General features: G+C 43.5%; 1 protein-coding gene across 1 annotated transcript in view; it reads right to left on the reverse strand.

Annotated features, from left to right (window-relative positions):
* DNAJC3 (DnaJ heat shock protein family (Hsp40) member C3) overlaps positions 1-20,390 on the reverse strand; it is a 960,700-nt gene that overhangs the window by 327,072 nt on the left and 613,238 nt on the right. Inside the window, exons 6-7 of the mRNA XM_044072989.1 lie at positions 19,606-19,787; positions 12,760-12,879 (exon numbers count right to left, since the gene is read on the reverse strand). Of these exons, the coding sequence (XP_043928924.1) occupies positions 12,760-12,879; positions 19,606-19,787 (302 nt within the window). The remainder of the gene's footprint in view (positions 1-12,759; positions 12,880-19,605; positions 19,788-20,390) is intronic.

Genomic DNA, 20,390 nt, shown 5'->3' on the forward strand with positions numbered 1-20,390 from the left:
TTCTGCATCCGAATCCTCAAGAGGAGAGTAAGAGTATTCCTCTGCATCAGAATGTTCTGATAAAATAGATCCCTGATCAGAAGAGGGAGAATCTTCCTCCACTCTGGGTCTCTTGTCAGGAGGGGGTTGAGAACCTCTGATAAGAGTAATTAAATCCTCAGCCATTTTAAGCATCTGTTTTTTAGGCATGGGTCCTGTAGATGGGCCCTGTGCAACAGGCCTCGTGGGATGCCTGGCTGCTTTGGATTTAGTGAAGGCCTTAATTGAAAAAGAAGATGAGGGCCTAAATACACCATGGGTGGAGGTGGACCTGTCCACATTAGCAGGCTCGACATTAGCAGGGGCTTTGGTTGTAGTCTGGGAAAGGGCCGAGGACCCAGCGGTCTCGGGTACAGAGGACACCGCCAAAGGAGTGTCGTCGGTAGTCAGGGACTGCAAAGGCGTCTCGCTGAGAACCGGACCACGTGTAGCCTGTTTTGGCATGGTGTCGGCGGGGACCGCGGGCCTCGCGTGTCGGTCCTTTTCCTTGCGTTTTTTGGACAAAACGGTAGTCGGAGTGTCCGACGACATTTTATAATCAAAAGCTTTACCAAAGTAGTGTTGGGCGAACTCCGCCCGACGCTTAATAGTGCGTTTATTGAAGGTAGCGCAAAAGCGACAGCCCGAGACGTCGTGGTCTGGGCCCAAACAAGGTATGCAGAGGGAATGGAAATCCTTATGCGGTATTTGCTTCCCACAAGAAATACAATTATTAACTTTTTCTGACATCTGTCTGAGGCAAGAAAAGTTTCAACGGGGTACTTAGCTTTAATGAAGACTTCGGTTTCCAATTTTTTCGTAATTCAGGAGCTGGCCGACCGGCACTTGCGAACTGCTTCTGCTTCGGGCACCGCGCGGCAAAAAAGACTGAAGAACATGGCGTCGGCTGTGTCTTATATACTCTGGTCTCACTGATGTCAGAAGAGTAAGCGACGACAACCGACGCCGGACCAAGACTTTGGAATTCGGCCGACCGAGGGACCGCCTGACGGCAGAAAACCCATCTGTGATTACTGCAGCTGTATGCACGATGAACATCAGCTTGTTCTAAAAAGAATTTAAATTTACTGAGAAGACTTGAGGCACAACACAAAACCTGTGGAGGTCATATCATTTAGACCATGGCCATTGGTGAAATCTAAGTTTAGTTGCCACCTCAACTTCTTCCATTTCAAGCACGTCCTTCTGTGGACCATTCCCCCCGGTAATGTCATCAGTGCCATCTAGAACATGAAACAGTGGTGTGAAAGGCTGGCCTGTACAATGCACTGTTCAAGTTATTCTTAGAAATATCGTACATATGCTGATAGATCCATATTTTCAGAAGATACATTTCCTTTAAAACCTTAACTGAAGGAGTAAATGCAGGGCATGAAACTAGGCAGATGACTAAATGTAGCAGGTGCAACCAGTGTAAATATATTTTTGAGGGGTCAACTTTTATGATAGCAGACTACAGAAAAGTTTGCCCGAAGCAGAAATACTACTGTTAATGCTCCAATGTTGTCTACCAAGCTCAATGCCAGGTCTGCCCTTGTTTCTATGTAGAAAAGACAGAAAAATACTTAAAAACACTGATCTATCAGCATATGTACGATATTTCTAAGAATAACTTGAACAACACTCTGTACAGACACCTTAAAGACGTTTCACATCACTAAGTCTTATATTCTAGACAGCATTGATGACATTACTGGAGGGGGGGCATGGAAGGACATGCTTGAATGGAAGAAGCTGAGGTGGCAACTAAAAAGTTAGATTCCACCAATGGGCATGGTCTAAATGATGTAACCTCTACAGGTTTTGTGTTGCACCTCAAGTCTTCTCAGTATCTTTAAATTATTTTCAGAACAAGCTCTTTTAACTGGTTGCATTCTATCTAGTATTTACATGAATGGTTCACAATTATGAATTGAAACAGTTTTTTTCTTGTATTTTATATTGTGTAATTTTTAAGTTTTAGACTGTGGAAGGTTATTTACTGTTTTTATTATTGAGCTAGTACCTATTTCTTTTTGTAGTGCTCAAAAGTGGTTAAGTATATGTCACTTTAAGAATGTAACACAGATTGATTTTTTACTTCAACTGTTCTAATTAATTGAGTTCACACTGCTGTCTTTCAAAGAAATATGTTTTATAGTGTCTTGCATTAGTATTTATAATGAGAGTAAGTAGCATTTTGTCATTCATTCTGATGAAGTCCAGTTCGGACGAAAGCACTAAATTATTTTAACCATGTTCTGTTAAAGGATTTAACCAGCTAAGTGCTACCGCTTCATTTTTTTTGCCTTTTTTCTTGGTTTTAAGGTTGGTTCGGAGTAACATAATGAGGTCTATGCATTGGCTGCCTTTACACTATGTATTCAGAGGGAGGGGAAACTTTCCTTTACGTAGATTCCGGGACAGCCCCTCTGTATGGAAGCTTTTATGAGGAGTGTCAACCTTCATATGTGAGCTCATGGTCATTCCCAGGAAATACAACAAATCAACAAATATATATATATAAAGATGTTCTCATGTTGGAGTCTTAGAAAACAAATGCCCAGAAGAGGAAACGTATATAAGAACATACTGCAGAAAGATGGCTCCAACAGTTGCCAAGCATTTGCTGAACATACATGAGACAGAATACTAGTAAAATACCATGATTTTGAACCAACAAGGTACTGATGGAAGAAGTACAACTAGATTAACTTTTGTAGTGTTTAAGTAGCAGCTAACATGTGCCAGAATTAGCTTGCAAGATATGATGGCAGTTTGCAAAGTTTGGCTAAGAGCGATGTTGCTGTCAATGGTTATCAGGTTTACTCACCTTCAGACTATAAAAAGCTTAGTAGGTTTACTGCTACAGGAAAGGAAACTACAATAGCAGAGTCAAAGTTATGAACTGTGAGTCTGAATAGCTTTATGACTTCAGTGGGTATGAAATAACAAAAAGAACAGCTACAGATACCTGTGTCTGTTTCCCTTAGCAAACTCCTTTCAGATGTGATGGCTGAAGTGATGCAAAAGCAAGGAAAACAAATTCCAAATGTAAGTAACATGACATTTCATTCAGCCCCCAAATGCTGTGCAATGATGATGATAACTAGGACAGAAATGCCACAGTGTAGAAGAAACTGTTTGCTAAGTTATGCTTTTTTAATATGAAAAAGTATGTGGCTCATCCCATAGGGATGGAAATACACTCTGTGGAAAAATGTTGCATTTAGGGTATAGTAGTCATTTAAATCTTTATAATGTAAACGTAATCAAATCACTTGAATAAAAAGTTAAATTTGATTTTATATATATATATATATATATATATATATATATATATATATATATATACACACACAAACACACACACAAACATGTATGTATGTACATATATATATATATATATATATATATATATATATAAACACACACACACACACATATATATACACACACACACACACACACACACATATATATATATATATATATATACACACACATATATATATATATATATATATATATATACACACACACACACACACACACACACACACACACACACACACACACACACACACACACACATATATATATAAATAAAATTAACCGCACTCAAAAAATGAATGGAGAGAAGAAATTTTAACTGAGACAATAACAGCATTCAAAGAATAGTAAATCACACCAACAGCTCTTGTAGTACTTTAGCGCTTTTGTCTTATTTATTATCAAGACTTCTTCAGAAAGACATGTTTCATAACTATGAGCAACCATTTTCACTTCCTTTAAATACATTAGTTCTAGCAGTCCATTTAAATTAACAACAGTTCCTTTCCAATAGTAAAGTGTGAACAGGCAGCTTGCTGTGTACATTTTCATTAACATTACAATCGCAGTTACATAAGGTAAATTGGTCAGACAGTAATAGACTTGTGGTGCCATGTGCATACTAATAGGGATTGTGTGCAAAAGCAAAAAAAAAAAAATATTAAAAATATGGGGGAACCGGGAAGGATGAGAGTCATGCTGTGATAATTCTAATATTAATGCCCAGATTGGTTCGTCCCTGACGGGACAACCCAGAAATTTTGTATAGTTACTTTGCGTGACTTATGAGTCCATGCCTCCAAACGTAAGTAAAGAAGGGCACGGACGAAGGTGGAGTCCTACTATGCTTGGGTATCAGTGTGTGTGTGTGTGTGTGTGTGTGTGTGTGTGTGTGTGTGTGTGTATGTATGTAGAGAAATGTGTGGGTATGCCACCTGAGGGGAGAGTGGCAGGAATGTGGTATGGACTTGAGAGGGGGGGCTGTTTGGGGGTTGCCCATGACATGGAGTGTGTTGCCGGGGTTTGATGGGTAGGAGAATATGAATAATAGAGAGTCCCAGAAGACTGGATCAGTGTGGATGGTACTGCCCGTGGACTGGTTCGGATGGTACCACCCCTTGAATGGCTGCGTGAAAAGTGAGACTGGGGGGGGGGTTGTTGGTGGGGTCAGAGGGGGCTAACCTGGTGACTACGAGCATGTGTGTAGGGGGTAGGGAGGGGGGCAAAAGTCAAAGAGAGAGGAAACACATTATATTCACTTGCACATTTGTAAATCCATAAACACATTAAATTCACTTGCACAATTCTTCAAACCCTATCACATTTCAATCTCTATACCTTCTAGGTGCACATTTGATGTCCAGGCTTACACTGAGTAGAGGAGAGAGGGAACACATTAAATCTGCTTGCCCAATTGTTAAACTTTCTACCCCTATCACATTGGGGTCGTGGGCCCCCCAAACAGCCCCCCCTTCAAGTCCACACCACATTCCTCCCACTCTCCCCTCAGGTGGCATACCCACACATTTCTCTACACACACTGATACCCAAGCATAGTAGGACTCTCTACCTGACTCCTCCACCTTCGTCCGTGCCCTTCTTTACTTACATTTGGAGGCATGGACTCATAAGTCTCTCATCATTCTTACCCGTGGGACAGCGTCCCCAGCACCTAAATCCTGGGAGGCTCAGTGGAAAATACTCCTGAGCACTGTGGAACCAAAGGAAGACCTGCCCCTAGATACCACATCAAACTTGTAATGAGTAAGAAAGGTGCGAGGAGATGCCCAAGTAACCGCAGCACAAATATCATCCATAGACAATCTGGCCTGAAAAGCTGTAGATATAGATACAGACCGACTAAAGTGAGCCTTCACCCGGAACGGTAAATCTTTTCCCCCTGAGGAATAAATGAAAGAAATATAACTGGAAATCCATCTGGACAACGTGACTTTGGAAACAGGAGACCCAATTCTGTTTTCCGAAAATGAAACAAACAACTGATCAAATTTTCTGAGGTCTTTCGTTCTGTGCAAATAAAAACGTAATTGGTCTGTGCACATCCAACTGATGAAATTTGAATTCTGCCTTGTTTGAGAACTGGGGAAAAAACACTGGCAATTCAATAGATTGGTTAAGGTTACTGACTGACGCTACTTTGGGAAGAAAAGAGGGGTTCGGTCTGAGAGAAACCCTGTCCTTATGAAAAATCAAATAAGGGGGTTTTATTGATAAAGCTTGAAGCTCCAAAATGTGTCTGGCTGACGTGAGGGCTACCAAAAAGACAGTCTTCCAAGTTAAGAATTTTAAATTGCAAGTGGCTGCAGGCTCAAAGGGGGGGTGAAGTAAGTCCCTGTAGAACAAAGTTTTAGTCCCAAGGCATAAAAGGTTCCGATACTGGAAGACGAAGTAACAAAGTGCCCTTCGGAAAAGCCTTACAGAGTCATGAAAGGCAGAAATCGCCGCCAATTGGACTTTAATGGTTGTGGCCACTGAACCCTGGTTAAACAGCATAGACAATAACTCCAATACAAACTAAATTGGAGCTGTGTAAGGGTCAATCTTTTTGGCATGCGCCCAGATTGAAAACCTCTTCCATTTGCTGCAATAAATCTTTCTGGTTGAGGGCTTATGAGAGGAAGATAAAATATGAACCACCTCCAGTGAAAATTGATGAAACCTAACTAATGACGGAAGTGGAGTAGCCAGGCTGTCAACCGGAGGGTCCGAAGAGAGGGATGGAGCTGCCCTGACATGTGCGTCAGTAAGTCTGGTTGTGGGTCCAGAATCCAAGGAGCGTCCATGAGATAAGGATGGAGAAAGGGGAACCAAATTTGACGAGGCCCGTCTGGGGCAAACAGAATTATTTTGCTTCCCAAGGATTGCGCTTTCTGAATAACCTTTGACAGCAAGGGGACCAGAGGGAAGGCATATAGTAGACAGGAGGGCCAATCGTGGACTAGAGCATCCCTGGGTGACTCCCCCTGAGGGGGGATCAGTGTGAAGTAGCTGCTGCATTTGGCATTGAGGGGGCTGGCAAAAAGGTCGCAGCAAGACACTGCCCACTGCCACACTCGCATGGCCTCTCTGTAAAGGGGATAAGACTTGGTTCCTCCCTGCTTGTTCAGATACCACACCACTGACATATTGTCTGAGTGGATTGCAATAGTTCTGAGAGGAAGAAAACTCTGAAGTGCTTGCAACGCTAGTAGCACAGCTTTCATCTCCAGGACATTGATATGCAGATGCATCTCGTGCTCTTGCCATGTGCCTTGGACTGGCCTGCCTAGATAATGCCCCCCCACCCCCATCTGGGAGGCATTCGTGGTCACTGTGGCAACCAGGGGCGTAAGAATGAAGGGCTTTCCCGCATTCAGGTTGCCGGTGTGCAGCCACCAACCGAGATCCTGTTTGCACCTGTCTGTGAGTAGAATAGGGTGAGAAAGTGGAAGACGTTGAAGAGACCACTGGGCGAAGAGTAGCCACTGAAGGAGCCTCATATGTAACCTTGCCAGAGGGACTAACATAATCATAGCAGCCATTGTCCCCAACAATTGGAGGACCCATCTTGCCTTCACTCTTCTCAGAGGGAGCAAGGTGTAAACCTGTTGCTGTAGGACTCTGATTCTTTCCTGTGGTAGAAATGCCCGCATGAGGACGGTGTCTAATTCGGCACCTATAAAAGTGACACGCTGTGAGGGCAACAAGGCAGATTTTTCCCAGTTCAATGTGATGCCCAACTGTTGACATAGGTTGATAGTAGCGTCCCTGGTCTGAAGTAGTAGATGCCTGCTGGTGGCAGTAAGGAGCCAGTCATCCAGATACGGAAACACTTGGAATCCCTGACGTCTCAAGTGAGCAGTCACCACTGCCATGCATTTGGTAAACACCCTGGAGGCTGTGGTGAGACCAAAGGGCAAGGCTCGAAACTGAAAGTGACCGACTCCCACACGGAAGTGTAGGTGACTTCTGGATGCACTGTCCATCTTTATGTGGTAGTTAGCATCCTTGAGGTCTATGGAGCACATCCACACTTCTTTTCCCAACACTGGGAGGATAGACTGCAATGTGACCATTCGGAACTTGGACATTTGCACATGGGTGTTCAATTGGCTGAGATTCAATATGGGTCTCAGGTCCTCTGTCCTTTTCGGCACCAAAAAGAATCTGGAGTAACTCCCTAATCCGATCTGGTCTGAGGGGACATGTTGGATGGCTCCTTTTTCTAGCAGCTTTGAAACTTCTGAAGCTGCGTAATCCCTTTGACTGGGTGGAACATCCGGGATTTACTTGATTGGAGGGGGATTTGACGAGAAGGGAATGACATATCCTCCGGAAATTATTCGTACAACCCATTGGTCCTGGGTGATATCTTGCCAGGCCTCCTGGTACAATGAGATTCGACCCCCGACTGGCTCCGGAAACGCACAGTCGGGCCTCCCATCAGCAGCGTTGTAGGGAGAACCACGAAAGGAATCGTGGTCTCCCGAGTTGCGGGGGCCTCCTCTGCCCCTAGGGCGGCGTATTCCTGAGTAAACACCCCCTCCCCTGCCTCTGGAGGGGGGCTCACCTTGTGCACCGGGAAAAAACCTCTGTGATTTCTTGAACCACATTTTGCCACCCCTCTGGGCCTTGGGATAAGGCCTAGAGGGAAGGGAAAAATGGACTCCTACAGCAGACAGTTTTTCCCTCCTGCTCACACCTAGTGAGAGTGTCTTTCACTTTGGTTCCGAACAAAGAGGAACCATCAAAAGGGGCATCAGTGAATGAAGACTTGAAGGCCTCCGCGAAATGCCAAAGGCGCATCCAGGCCTGCCTCCTAACAGCAACTCCTGAACTTGCTGCCCTATTTGCTCCCTCAGCTGTGTAGGAGATTAGCCTCATGGAGGAGTTTGCAATGGAATTGAGGGTAGACATCTGAGCATTGACCGTCTGGGCCACCGCCTCAGAAACGTTACCCGTGAGAGAAATCTCTCTGGAGCCGTGTAAAGTGCGATAAATAATTCAGTGATCATAAGGTAAAGGTCGCTGAAGAAAACGTATGCTTCCCATACCGGTCCATAGTCCAAGACTCCTTGTTAGGGGGATGGACGGTGGAAGAAGTCTCAGCTAATTCCTTCTGGGTGGCAGCTGCCACCATCATGGCATCCACAGGGACTCCCTTAGACAGAAATTCCTTATCAGGAGGAGCAGACAAAAATTTATTGGGTCTCCTAGGGACTGGTTCCACAGAGTCAGGGTTTTCCCACACCCTTTGACAAACCAAATCCAGAAGCTCGTCGAAGGGTTGCACACCTTCTTTCTGGGTGGCTCCTCAGGCAAAAACTCTGAGGGGCCCTCAGAAATATGGGGACCACTCGTGGGGGTACCTTGAGGCCTTGGGGCTCTGCTGTCCAGAGACAGATGGCGATCAGAGACCTGCACCGGTGTAGTAGGGGACAGAATGACCGACCCGTATGATGCAGCTGACAACCTGGCCAGCTCGCTCCGCATGGCCTCGAAGGCTGGTCTTCCCGGGTCCGAAGAATGACCAGCCTCCGAAGCCAAGACAGAAGTCAGACTTCCCCACGTCGAAGTGCCAAGAGGGAGACTAGGAGCCGAGAGGTGTCCCGAAGCCTCTCCCTTGGGTCCGACCAAAGAATCCTGAGTCCTGAACCCCGTGGATGGTGTCGACAGGGTCGAAGCTGATGTCGGAACCGATAAGCCAGGAGGGGCTGTTGGAACCGACCTAGGGACATCACACGGAGCTGAGCACTCCGGCTCCGAAAGCTGAGATGTGCTCAGAGGAGGAAGTATCGATGCAGGTTGAGGGACCGGCTCTGGAGCCGACTGGGTCGGAGCAGAGAACAATTTTGCCAGTACTAAGTAAGTGCCAGTAAGAAGTCTCTGCACCACTCTATCGATGTCCACATCTGATAAGGTCCTGGAAGATTTGGTGGATAGAGAGGGAGATCGAGACCGCCTCTCTGAAGGGGACCTGCGAGGAGGGGATACTGGCCTAATGCTAGGCGATTGGCTCCAAACAGGTTCCTAACAAATTAGTTCTGGTGTACGAGTACCAGACAATAAGAATTGTGACAGTCAAGAGCTGCAAAATGAAAAGAAAAGCTACAGTGCAGGAGATGTTCTTGGTAACAGTCACATTAATTATTCCAAGCATGATAAGGGCTACTGTAAAAAACCAGAACAATCTTAGACTGTTTTAGAATTAAAAATAATTCTAAGGATTGAAAGATCCATTTAGCAAAATTACATGTTAAAGTGTTACTTTGATACAACAAAGACATGTTTAAAGTTTATGTTAACTTCATTGTAGTGCAGTGCATTGCCTGCTGTCTCACAGTGTGCATCACACACAGATACAGTTACAGATACATGCATTTATATATTTACACACACACACACACACACACACACACACACACACACACACTGATAAATATATAGATAAAGAATGTAATTCACTGTGATGATGTGGCTGATGATCAACAGGGCAATTGACTGTGAAATACAGTCAATCATTCCTGTCATCGGAATTGTAAATGTCATATGAATGGAGCTTTGAATGGTAGTGGGTAAGATAAGTATAGGTTTAGGAAACTAATGCCAAAACCTTTAGATATTCTGACGTTTTCAGCATTTGGCAGTGAGTGCAGCTGGGTAAGAATTAGGGTAGGTTTAACTGACAGTATAGTTGTAGTGTAGTGTGTGCACTGGCATTGTGTGTGTGTGTGTGTGTGTGTGTGTGTGTGTGTGTGTGTGTGTGTGTGTGTGTGTGCGCGCACTGGCATTGTGTGTGTGTGTGTGTGTGTGTGTGTGTGTGTGTGTGTGTGTGTGTGCGTGCACTGGCATTGTGTGTGTGTGTGTGTGTGCGCACTGGCATTGTGTGTGTGTGTGTGTGTGTGTGTGTGTGTGTGTGTGCGCACTGGCATTGTGGGCGTGTGGGTGTGTGCACTGGCATTGTGTGTGTGTGCGTGTGTGTGCACTGGCATTGTGTGTGTGTGCGCACTGGCATTGTGTGTGTGCGCATGTGTGTGCACTGGCATTGTGTGTGTGTGTGCGCACTGGCATTGTGTGTGTGTGTGCGCACTGGTATTGTGTGTGTGCACTGGCATTGTGTGTGTGTGTGTGTGTGTGTGTGTGTGTGTGTGTGTGTGTGTCTGAGCTGTCCAAATTAGTGGTAATACTACAGGAAGGGTTTCTGAAAGGTAAAGTGAGAGGTTAGGGTTAGCAAGTATCAGTAAGGTGGTGCAAATTTGATATGAATATGTGGTGAAGTTTTGGTGTTCCAATCGCAAACCTGTTTCCTTTGTGAAAGGTTTTGTTTCAGATGTTTACATTATTGTTTGATGAGTTAAATTTCAGAGTACTGGCATCTACCACTTTAATTTTGATGCCCCTGCATCCAATAATTCAAAATATACTCATGTTATACACACACACATGCAAAGTGAAAAACAGGCACTTCAGACCATTATTTGATTAAAACAGACTGGTAAGCACCTTCATCCAACATATAACAGGACTTCAGACAACATTCTGTATAGCATTCATATCTTACAGATTTACAGGTAAGTACTAGCTGCTCTTGCTGGCTATTTTAAGCCCAGCCAATTTCCCTTTCTGCGCTTGAAATAATCTATCCTACTTGTTTACAGATTGGCCTTACCCATCCCATGATTGATAATTATATACGAGGTATTACCCCTAATGAGAATAAGTGGGATCATACCACAGATAATCAGAGGGGGCCCATAAATGGGATAAAACATTTAGGAGCTGGATCTTTCCATTAGTAGTAGTCCTGGGGTAAATTTTCTGTTTCCCATCCACAAATTAAGTTACACTTGAATATGCACAGGGATTAACTTTGTTTATGATAATGAAAGAGGGGAGACAGTGAGCTACTTTTTTGGATTACAAAGAAGTACACAGTCAGTTGTAACTGGTGGTCAACAGCCCTAATGAAGTGATATCTAGCAAGCCTATTCTAAAATCTAGAGTGTTAAAATATGACAATTTCACCTTAAACGAGTTACTGCCTTTTGTACTACTGATTGATAATTATGTGGTTGTTTTTAAAAGACCATGTTTGAACAAGTGTGCATGGGCAGATGCATGTATATTTAAGAATATAATTACTAATGAGTTGTAATACTATTTATATGGTGTTTTGTATGGCAATAAAAATTTTACCTCCCTGTGAAGGTGGAAAATAAAATGCCATGGAGTAAGATAACAGTTCTGTTTCATGCATGACACAAGTGTGTATATAGTTTTACCACTTTGTGAAGTATATTACATATATATTTACAAGGAGTAAAGAGTGTGATCTTAACACAGTCTCTCCTATTTATGGACCCATCTTTTCTATCCTGGATAAATGCACTCCTAAATGGGACAGAGACTAGCTTGGTTACAGAAGCACATACTACCAAAATTAAGCAGCTATTTTTGCAGTTTTATGAATACAATGTCAACTAATTAGATCTCCTGCCTTTCTTTCTCTCTCTCTCTCTCTCTCTCTCTCAGGGAAGAGAATTTCCATAGGGGTTAGAAGATCAACTAGGTTGCAGAACCATGGCACAAAAAGAGGTGGCTGTTCTTGCAGTTGTGCCTGTGTGTCCTGAAATGAAGCAGCTTCTGGAAAGATCTTGAAAACGTGGCAACTAAAGATATAGCCACTCTGTGCTGAGTAACCTATAGGTTAGATGAGATGCAAAAGATAAGTATCACATAGCTATCAAAATATGGCTGTTGATGATAAATTGGGCTTCTTGAGAACTTTTCCTGGCTATGATGGAAGAATCATTTTTCTGCCAGGAGAATTTTTTTTGGGGGGGGGCAAGTTTGTGGCATTTAAAAAGTTGTCATGTTTTGTATTGGTGGCTCTTCTTCAGTGGCCAATAACATTTATTCTGACACACTGATAAGAATGAAATACTTACATTATGAATGTAATCTGATTATCTGGTTTGGTGGTCAAACGGAGTTCTACCAACTCAGTTTTAACTTGAAGTCTCACCATGGAGGAGGTTTCAAGCAGGGAAAAAAGTGTGTAAAGCTTCCTGTCTGTACAGTACTAATATTTCTCATACACTATTCATGACACACATACTGCAAAAGTATAAATTCCTGAGGCAAAGAAATCACATTTACTGGGAATGTACAATGCATACCAAAAACTGGCAACTACTGCTGCTGATGATCCAAATATTTTGGCAGAGAACAAATGAGATGGAGTGGGGCTCCCAAGGCAAAATTAAAACTTTACAATCATTTCAAAGACAAACAAGAACATGTTATGAAACTGCCAAAATGGTTAATATACACATGCAAAATGAAGGGGCAAAATTGATGTTTTTACACTTACTTTGATGTCAGTAAGAAAATAATTCTTCTACTCACCTTCCACTCCTGATGTGCTCCTCTGCAGACTCTATCTGTTTACTAAGTTTCTTCACTTGTTTGTAGTGTGAAAAGCACTGCTTGTTATCCTGGTCTAATTTCAAGCACTCTCGAATTTCACTGTTGGGCATAGAACGATAAAAATTATTAATCTTCAGAAAGAAGGAAAGCTGAAAAATTCAAGTGTGCTTTGTAATGTACTAAAAACCTAAATGTACAACATGAAAGAGCTGCTGTCCTTAATAATGAAGCTTCCTATTCCATGATTTCAGGAAAGACTTGACTCGGGAAGGTGAGATCAATTTTTTTTTTTATTTTCAGCTTCTCTTTTAGCGTCTTCAGCACGTGCAATTTTGCACTTTATCATCTTACATTAATTCACAGAAATGGTCCTGAAGAGGTACTTATGCCTCTCCCAGGGCAGACCGATTCTCTTTTATTTGTTTTTGATAACTCTGTAAAGACCACCATGAATAATGGCCTGCAATGAGGTGCAGTATAAAAGCACTGGCCAGTTTTGTCTATCCATCCATCCCATCACCTCTTTTTGCTACTTTTTGCACATGGGGTTGGAGTGTCATTTCAACAATGACTATCATCTGTAGTCAAGGTTCACACTGCTGGGTGACTAGCCTTGTCCCAGTTGTTCTTTCATACTACACACAGACACATTTACATATACAGCAAGTTTAGAGAGTCCAATCTACCACCTCTGTTTGTCTTCGGAATAAGGAAACCTGAGAACCGTGAGAAAACTCACGCAATCATAGGGAGGCTATGCAGTGATTTTCTGTACACAGTGAAACAGGAGGCTGTGAAAACTATATTCAGGTCTGCAGAATGCATCTTGGTTTACAAATCATTAGAAAGCACTAAAATGTACTACTAATGAAAAATGGGCACATCTCAGAGAAAAAAGTGTTTAACGTTACAGACCCAAGGATGCTGAAAGAATGAAACAAGTTAAAAAAAAATAAAAATAAAAATAAGAGGAAACAGTGAGTTAGGTAAGTCGTTTGTCTTAAACATGATATTTTCCTCTTTGTATCATACCTCTTCATTGCATCCTACAGTGAAATGTAGGTACTGCACATGCCAGTACTAAACTGCACTTACAGCCACCAGTGAAATGTAGGTACTGCACATGCCAGTACTAAACTGCACTTGCAGCCACCAAGAAGAAAGTACAGTTTTGTACCTACCATAAATGTAGATGTTCGAGGGCTATTACAGCTGCAGTAATTACATATGGGTTTTCAGCCGGCAGGCGGTCACAATTCCAAAGTCTTGGTCCGGCGTTGGTTGTTGTCGCACTCTTCTGACGTCAGGAAGGCTAGAGTATAAAAGACACAGCCGACGCCATCTTCTTCAGTCTTTCTTGCCCCAGATGTCAGGTGCCCCCAAAAGGAAGGCAATACATAAATTAGTGTAATACACAAAAGTAAGCAAATAAAACATAGCAGGATAACCCAGTCAGCAGGCATGAATAGTTATTCAAACCCCAAGGTCTTACCAAGTGGGGAAGGAGGGTGGGAAACCTGTACTGCAGCTGTAATAGCCCTCGAACATCTACATTTATGGTAGGTACAAAACTGTACTATGTTCATCGTGCATTACAGCTGCAGTAATTACATATGGGTAGAATCCCAAAGCTATGTATAGGGTGGTAGGTACTATACGGAACTGGGTTGAGCTAGAATGCCCTGCAAAACTGCAGTAGCAAAACCTGCTCTTGTTCTGGAGTATAACGGCAGATGGTAGTGCTTTGTGAAGGTATGTACAGAACTCCAAGTGGCTGCCTCCAAGATATCTTTAGTAGGCACTCCTCTGAGGAAGGCTGTAGAGGTGGCTGTGGCCCTAGTGGAGTGTGATCTGATACCAGTAGGTACGAGCTTTCCATGATAGGAATAACAGAAGCGTATGCAGTGACCAATCCATTTGGAAATGGTCTGTTTAGTAACAGGTTTCCCTTGACCCCCCACAGCATAGGAAACTAGGAGTTGATCTGATTTTCTGAAGGATTTGGTTCTGTCCAAGTAGTAACGTTGCTGCCTATGGATGTCTAAAGAATGAAGCAGCCTTTCCCCTTTGTTTTGAGGATTAGGGTAGAAGGTAGGAAGGTGTATGGCTTGGTTTAAGGCTACCCTAGATACCACTTTAGGCATAAAGGAAGGGTTAGTCCAAGAGGGAAACCCTGTCCTGATGGAATATGAGGAATGGCTGCACCGCCATGAGGGCCTGTAACTCAGATACTCTACGAGCTGAAGTGATGGCCAGGAGAAAAGCTGTTTTCCAGGACAAATATTGTAATTCTGCTGAAGCAGCTGGTTCAAAGGGAGGCAATGTCAATTTTTCCAGTACATAGTTAAGGTCCCAAGCTTGCACTGGTTGTTTCCTTGGAGGCCTTATGTTCTTAGCCCCTCTGAGGAACTGTCGCAGGAGTGGGTGTGAAAATAAAGGAGGATCCATATTGAATTCTGCAGAGATTGCTGAGGCATGTATCTTGATTGAGGAAAATGAAAGTCCCTTGCTCAAAAGTTCAGCTAGGTACTGTAAAATCTGAGGCAGGTTTAATTTTCTAGGATCCTGCCCTCGTTCTTCATTCCAACAGCAAAACCGTTTCCATTTTGCGGAGTAAGCTTTTCTTGTAGATGGTCTTCTGGCCTCCAAAATGACATCCTGCACTTCTTTGGAGAGTAGTGTCTGATGTGAAGTTAAGGAATTTTCCATGCAGCTAGGCTGAGAGTTTTCAGCTGACTGTGTAGGGTTTTGAAATTGTTCTGCGTCAGCAGTAGAGGTGTTAGAGGCAGGGGCCACGGAGGAGTGTGTGTTAGGCTTCTCAATAGTGAATACCAATGTTGTCTCGGCCAGTCTGGAGCAATCAGTATCATCCTCGGCTTGTCTGTTCTTACTTTCAAAAGCACCTTGGGCAGCAGAGGTAGTGGTGGGAATGCATAAACTGACCAAGTTGTCCATGTGAATGAAAGGGTGTCCACTTTCCAAGCCTTTGGGTGGAAGGTCCTTGAGCAAAACTTTTTTAATTGATGATTTTTGTGGGAGGCAAAAAGGTCTATGTCTGGCCTTCCCCACGCTTGAACAATCTCTGTGAATACGTGTGGATGTAGCTTCCATTCGTGAGGGTCTGTCATATGCCTGCTCAGAGTGTCTGCCAGTGTGTTTTCCATTCCTGGCAGGTACTGAGCCTGAAGTTCCATTTGTCTTTCCAGAGCTAGATTCCAAAGAGTCATGGTTAGTCTGCACAAGGGGTATGAATGAGTTCCTCCTTGTTTGTTTATGTACCACATTACTGTGGTGTTGTCTGTTCTTATGAGCAGTTGTCCTGGATGCAGGAATTCTCTGAACGCTGAAATTGCATTTATTACTGCCAGCATTTCTTTTTGATTGATGTGAAGGTGCTTTTCTGTTTGGGGCCATCTGCCCTGAATGCACCTGTCCTTCCCAGGCGATATGCTCCCCAGGCGTAATCTGAGGCGTCTGTGGTTATGACTTGTGTAGCTTGAGGCTTGCAGAATGGGAGACCTTTGTTTACTTGGCATGCTTGGGCCCACCATATGAATTCCTTTTGAAGACAGGGAATTATTGGAATCTCCACTTCTAAGCTGTGACTGTGTTGAGACCATAGATTTTTTAGGTACCATTGAAGTTTCCTCATGTGCAGCTTTGCGCATGGGATTAGAAGAATGCAAGATGCCATGAATCCCAGAGCCTGCAGGATTTTCCTTGCAGTAAGCTGGTACTTTTTGCAAGCATTTTGAAGTAATGAGATAGTTGCCCTTGTTTTTCTGTTGTAAGGTAAGCCATCTGGGTGTTTGTGTCCAAGTTGGCACCCAGGAAGGTTATTTTCTGAGAGGGTGTTAGCTTTGATTTCTCCTTGTTGATGGTGTATCCCAGAGAAAGCAGTAAGCGTGTCACATATGCCAGATGTTTCAGAAGTACGTGTTTGCTGTCCGCTTGGATCAGGCAGTCGTCCAGATAAGGGTAGATTTCTATCCCTTGAAGTCTGCAGTATGCAATCACTGATGCCAGGCACTTGGTGAATACTCTGGGCGCAGTAGATAAGCCAAAGGGCAATGCAGAGAATTGGTAGTGGTTTGAACCTGCAAGAAATCTGAGGTATCTTCTGCAACTTTGTCTGATTGGGACATGCAGGTATGCCTCCTTGAGGTCCAATGTTACCAGCCAAAACCCCTTGCCCAGCATGGGAAGGAGTTGCTGTAATGTGAGCATCTTGAATTTTGGCACGAGAAGAAATGTGTTGAGAATGGATAAGTCCAAAATGGGTCTCCAGTCGCTTCCTTTCTTGGCACCAGGAAAAGCCTTGAATAAAAACCTTGTGCTTGTCAGTGCGTAGGTACACTTTGTATAGCCCTCATGTTTAGGAGCTTTGCAATTTGTAGTTGTGCCTCTACCCTTTGATTTTGTGGTAGGTTTGGCATGCCTCTCATTTTGGAAGAGTGTGAAAATGAAATTTGTAGCCTCTGTTTATTATGTCCAGAATCCATTTGTCTGTTGTGACAATATGCCAATTGTTTGCAAATAGTGCCAGTTTTCCTCCCAAAGGTGCTGCCAGTTGAATTTTGCTTGGCATGGAAATGAGGGAGTCATTGAGTCTGTTTTCTGTACTGCTGTGCACTGTCGTCACCACCTCTTGGTGTTGGTGATTGCCATTGTCTGCCTCTGTAGGACCCTTGAGGTTGTCCTCTGCCCCTTCCGTCTGTATCTGCCTCTTTGGGTCTTGTCAGTGGTTGGAAAGGACCAGTTTTTTGACGGCCAATTCCTGCTGAACCTTGGTGGCTGAACCTGTAAGAAAGCTTTGACAGTTTGCATAGATTTTGCTTTTCTTCCATTTTACGTAAATATCCTCAGCATTAGCACCAAAAGAACATCCTTATGTAAAGGTGCATCCAGAATTTTGCTTTCACCTGGTCTGGAAGATTTTGTTCCCTTAGCCATGCATGTCTGCGAATGACTGCTCGGTGGCAGCCGATCTGCTGGAGGCCTCTAGGGCATCATAACCACATTGTAAGGTGTGCTTGCCCACTTGTTCAGCACTATGCATCATATCCTGCAACTCTTTTAAATCTGGTTGTTCAGGCTGTGACATTTTGGTTTTTAATTGTGATAACAGAAATTGCTGATATTTAATCATATGAAACTGGCAGTTTAAGGCCCTCATGGCAAGGGTGGCCGAGGTGTAAACCTTCTTACCCCACCTTTCTAGAGATCTAGATTCCCTTTCCGCAGGTAGAGGATTCTTGGCCGTGGAAGCCTTAATTCCTTTAGGGCCTTGAGAAATAGTTTCAGGGTCTGCATTATGGCCTTTGTAGAGGAACTGATGAGAATTAGGAACTCTGTAATACCTATCCGGCTTAACTGGTGCAGGAGGCAGAGAATCAGGATTAAGACAGGCCACCGAGTATACATCATCCAATACCTCCAAAACAGGAGGAATAGCCAAAGGTCTATGCTGAGGTAACCAGAGGAATTCCCTAAGCCTTTTCTTGGAGTCTGAAAAGTCTTGGCCTTCCCAATGGAAGTGCTCTCTCAAGGAGTGTAAAGTTTCAAGGAAAAATCCTCATGGGGATACAGAAGGAATAGACTGTACTTCATCCGAAACCACGAAGGGTGAATAAGAGTGTTCTTCAGCATCAGAATGTTCTGATAAAATGGATTCTTGGTCAGAAGGAGGAGAATCCTCCTCTACTCTGGGTCTCTTGTCCGGAGGGGCCTGTGAGCCTCTGATAAGAGTGATCAGGTCTTCAGCCATTTTAAGCATGTGCTTCTTAGGCGTAGGCCCAGGTCTTGGGCCTTGTGAGGCAGGCCTAGAAAGTTGCTTGGCTGATTTGGCTTTAGTAAAGGCCTTGATGGAGAAAGAAGATGAAGGCCTGAATACACCATGGGTGGATGTAGATCTATCCACATTGGTGGGTTCGACATGAGCAGGGGCTTCGGTTGTAGTTTGGGAAAGGACCGAAGAACCAGCGGTCTCAGGTACAGACGACCCCGCCGGGGGAGTGTCGCCGGTAGTCAGGGACTGCAAAGGCGTCTCACTGAGAACCGCCCACGTGGAGCTTGTTTCGTGGTGTCGGTGGAGACCGCAGTTCTCGACTGACGGTCCTTGCTTTCTGGACATAGCGGTAGTCGGAGTATCCGGCGACATTTTATAATTAAACGCTTAAAATAGTGCTGATAGTGCGTTTATTGAAGGTAGCACAAAGCGGCAGCCCGAGACGCCGTGGTCTGGGCCCAAACAAGGTATGCAAAGGAATGGAAATCCTTATGCAGTATTTGCTTCCCACAAGAAATACAATTATTAACTTTTTCTGACATCGGTCTGAGGCAAGAAAAGATTCCAACGGGTACTTAGCTTTAATGAAGACTTCGGTTCTAAATTTTCGTAATTCAGGAGCTGGCCGACCGGCACTTGCGAACTGCTTCTGCAAAAAGACTGAAGAAGATGGCGTCGGCTGTGTCTTTTATACTCTAGCCTTCCTGACGTCAGAAGAGTACGCGACAACAACCAACGCCGGACCAAGACTTTGGAATTCGGCCGACCGAGGGACCGCCTGCCGGCTGAAAACCCATATGTAATTACTGCAGCTGTAATGCACGATGAACATCAAACAATATCTGGGAAATAATGTACATGACACAGTAATTTTCAAGTTTGCTGTCCTGGACTGAGCTCCATTTACAAATGCTTTTTTTTTTTTTTTTTTTTTACAGTATGCACATTAAAAAAGAAACGTTTACTGTTTGTGGCTATGCTGCATTTTTTAAGACAGCTGACAGACCACTCCCCAAATACCTTTCATCTCGACTTGCCTGAGAGACATCTCGTGGTCACCAAGCTGATAGTAGATTCGACTGATTTTATAGAAAGCTTGTGTGTTGTCACTTTTCAGTTTTGTACTAGCTTTCAAATCACTGATGGCTTTGCCCAAATCTCCTTGTTCTATGTAGCATTCTGCTCGAAGTTCTCGCAATTCAGAGTCCCAAAGGCAACTCTTGAAATGAAACAAAATAATTGAGTGAATAAGCTAATTCTGATTAAGGTTTTCATTTATCACCATCTCCATTTAGCTATACATTGTGAACTACAGATGTATAGAAAAGAGGTTAAAACAAATCCCAAAATGAAGTAAAAAAGTGGTTCTAATGGATCAGTTACTGTTCTGGAAATTCTTTACATAAAAAATGAATACTCACATTTGCCAAATGGCTCAGCTGCACATCACATCTTAAAGTGCTTTTAAAATCTACATGATCAAGCACAAACTGCACAAAAAGTGTAGTGTCACAAACATCATCAAGAAACAAACATAAGACAGTAGTACAAGCTGAAAATAATACCACATATTCAGGGGAAGAAACTGCAGAGGAGCAGTGAAAGTGTACCATGCTAGAGTGTAGGTGTCCATGTATGTACGCAAGTGTGGGAAAGGGGTCTCGGTGCATATTGGCAAGTGACCACAATAGCTCCCTTCCCAACATTCTGGCTGTGTGAAAGCACATATGCAAGTCTTTCATTAGTGTCCTTTTTCTCTTTGTAAATTTATAAATCACAACCCTGTTACTGAACATCTACAAAAATGTAGAAACTGAGATAC

This window comes from Protopterus annectens, chromosome 5.part1 (genome assembly GCF_019279795.1).
Source record: "Protopterus annectens isolate FY-2018-M chromosome 5.part1, PAN1.0, whole genome shotgun sequence".
NCBI classification, from domain to species: domain Eukaryota; kingdom Metazoa; phylum Chordata; order Ceratodontiformes; family Protopteridae; genus Protopterus; species Protopterus annectens.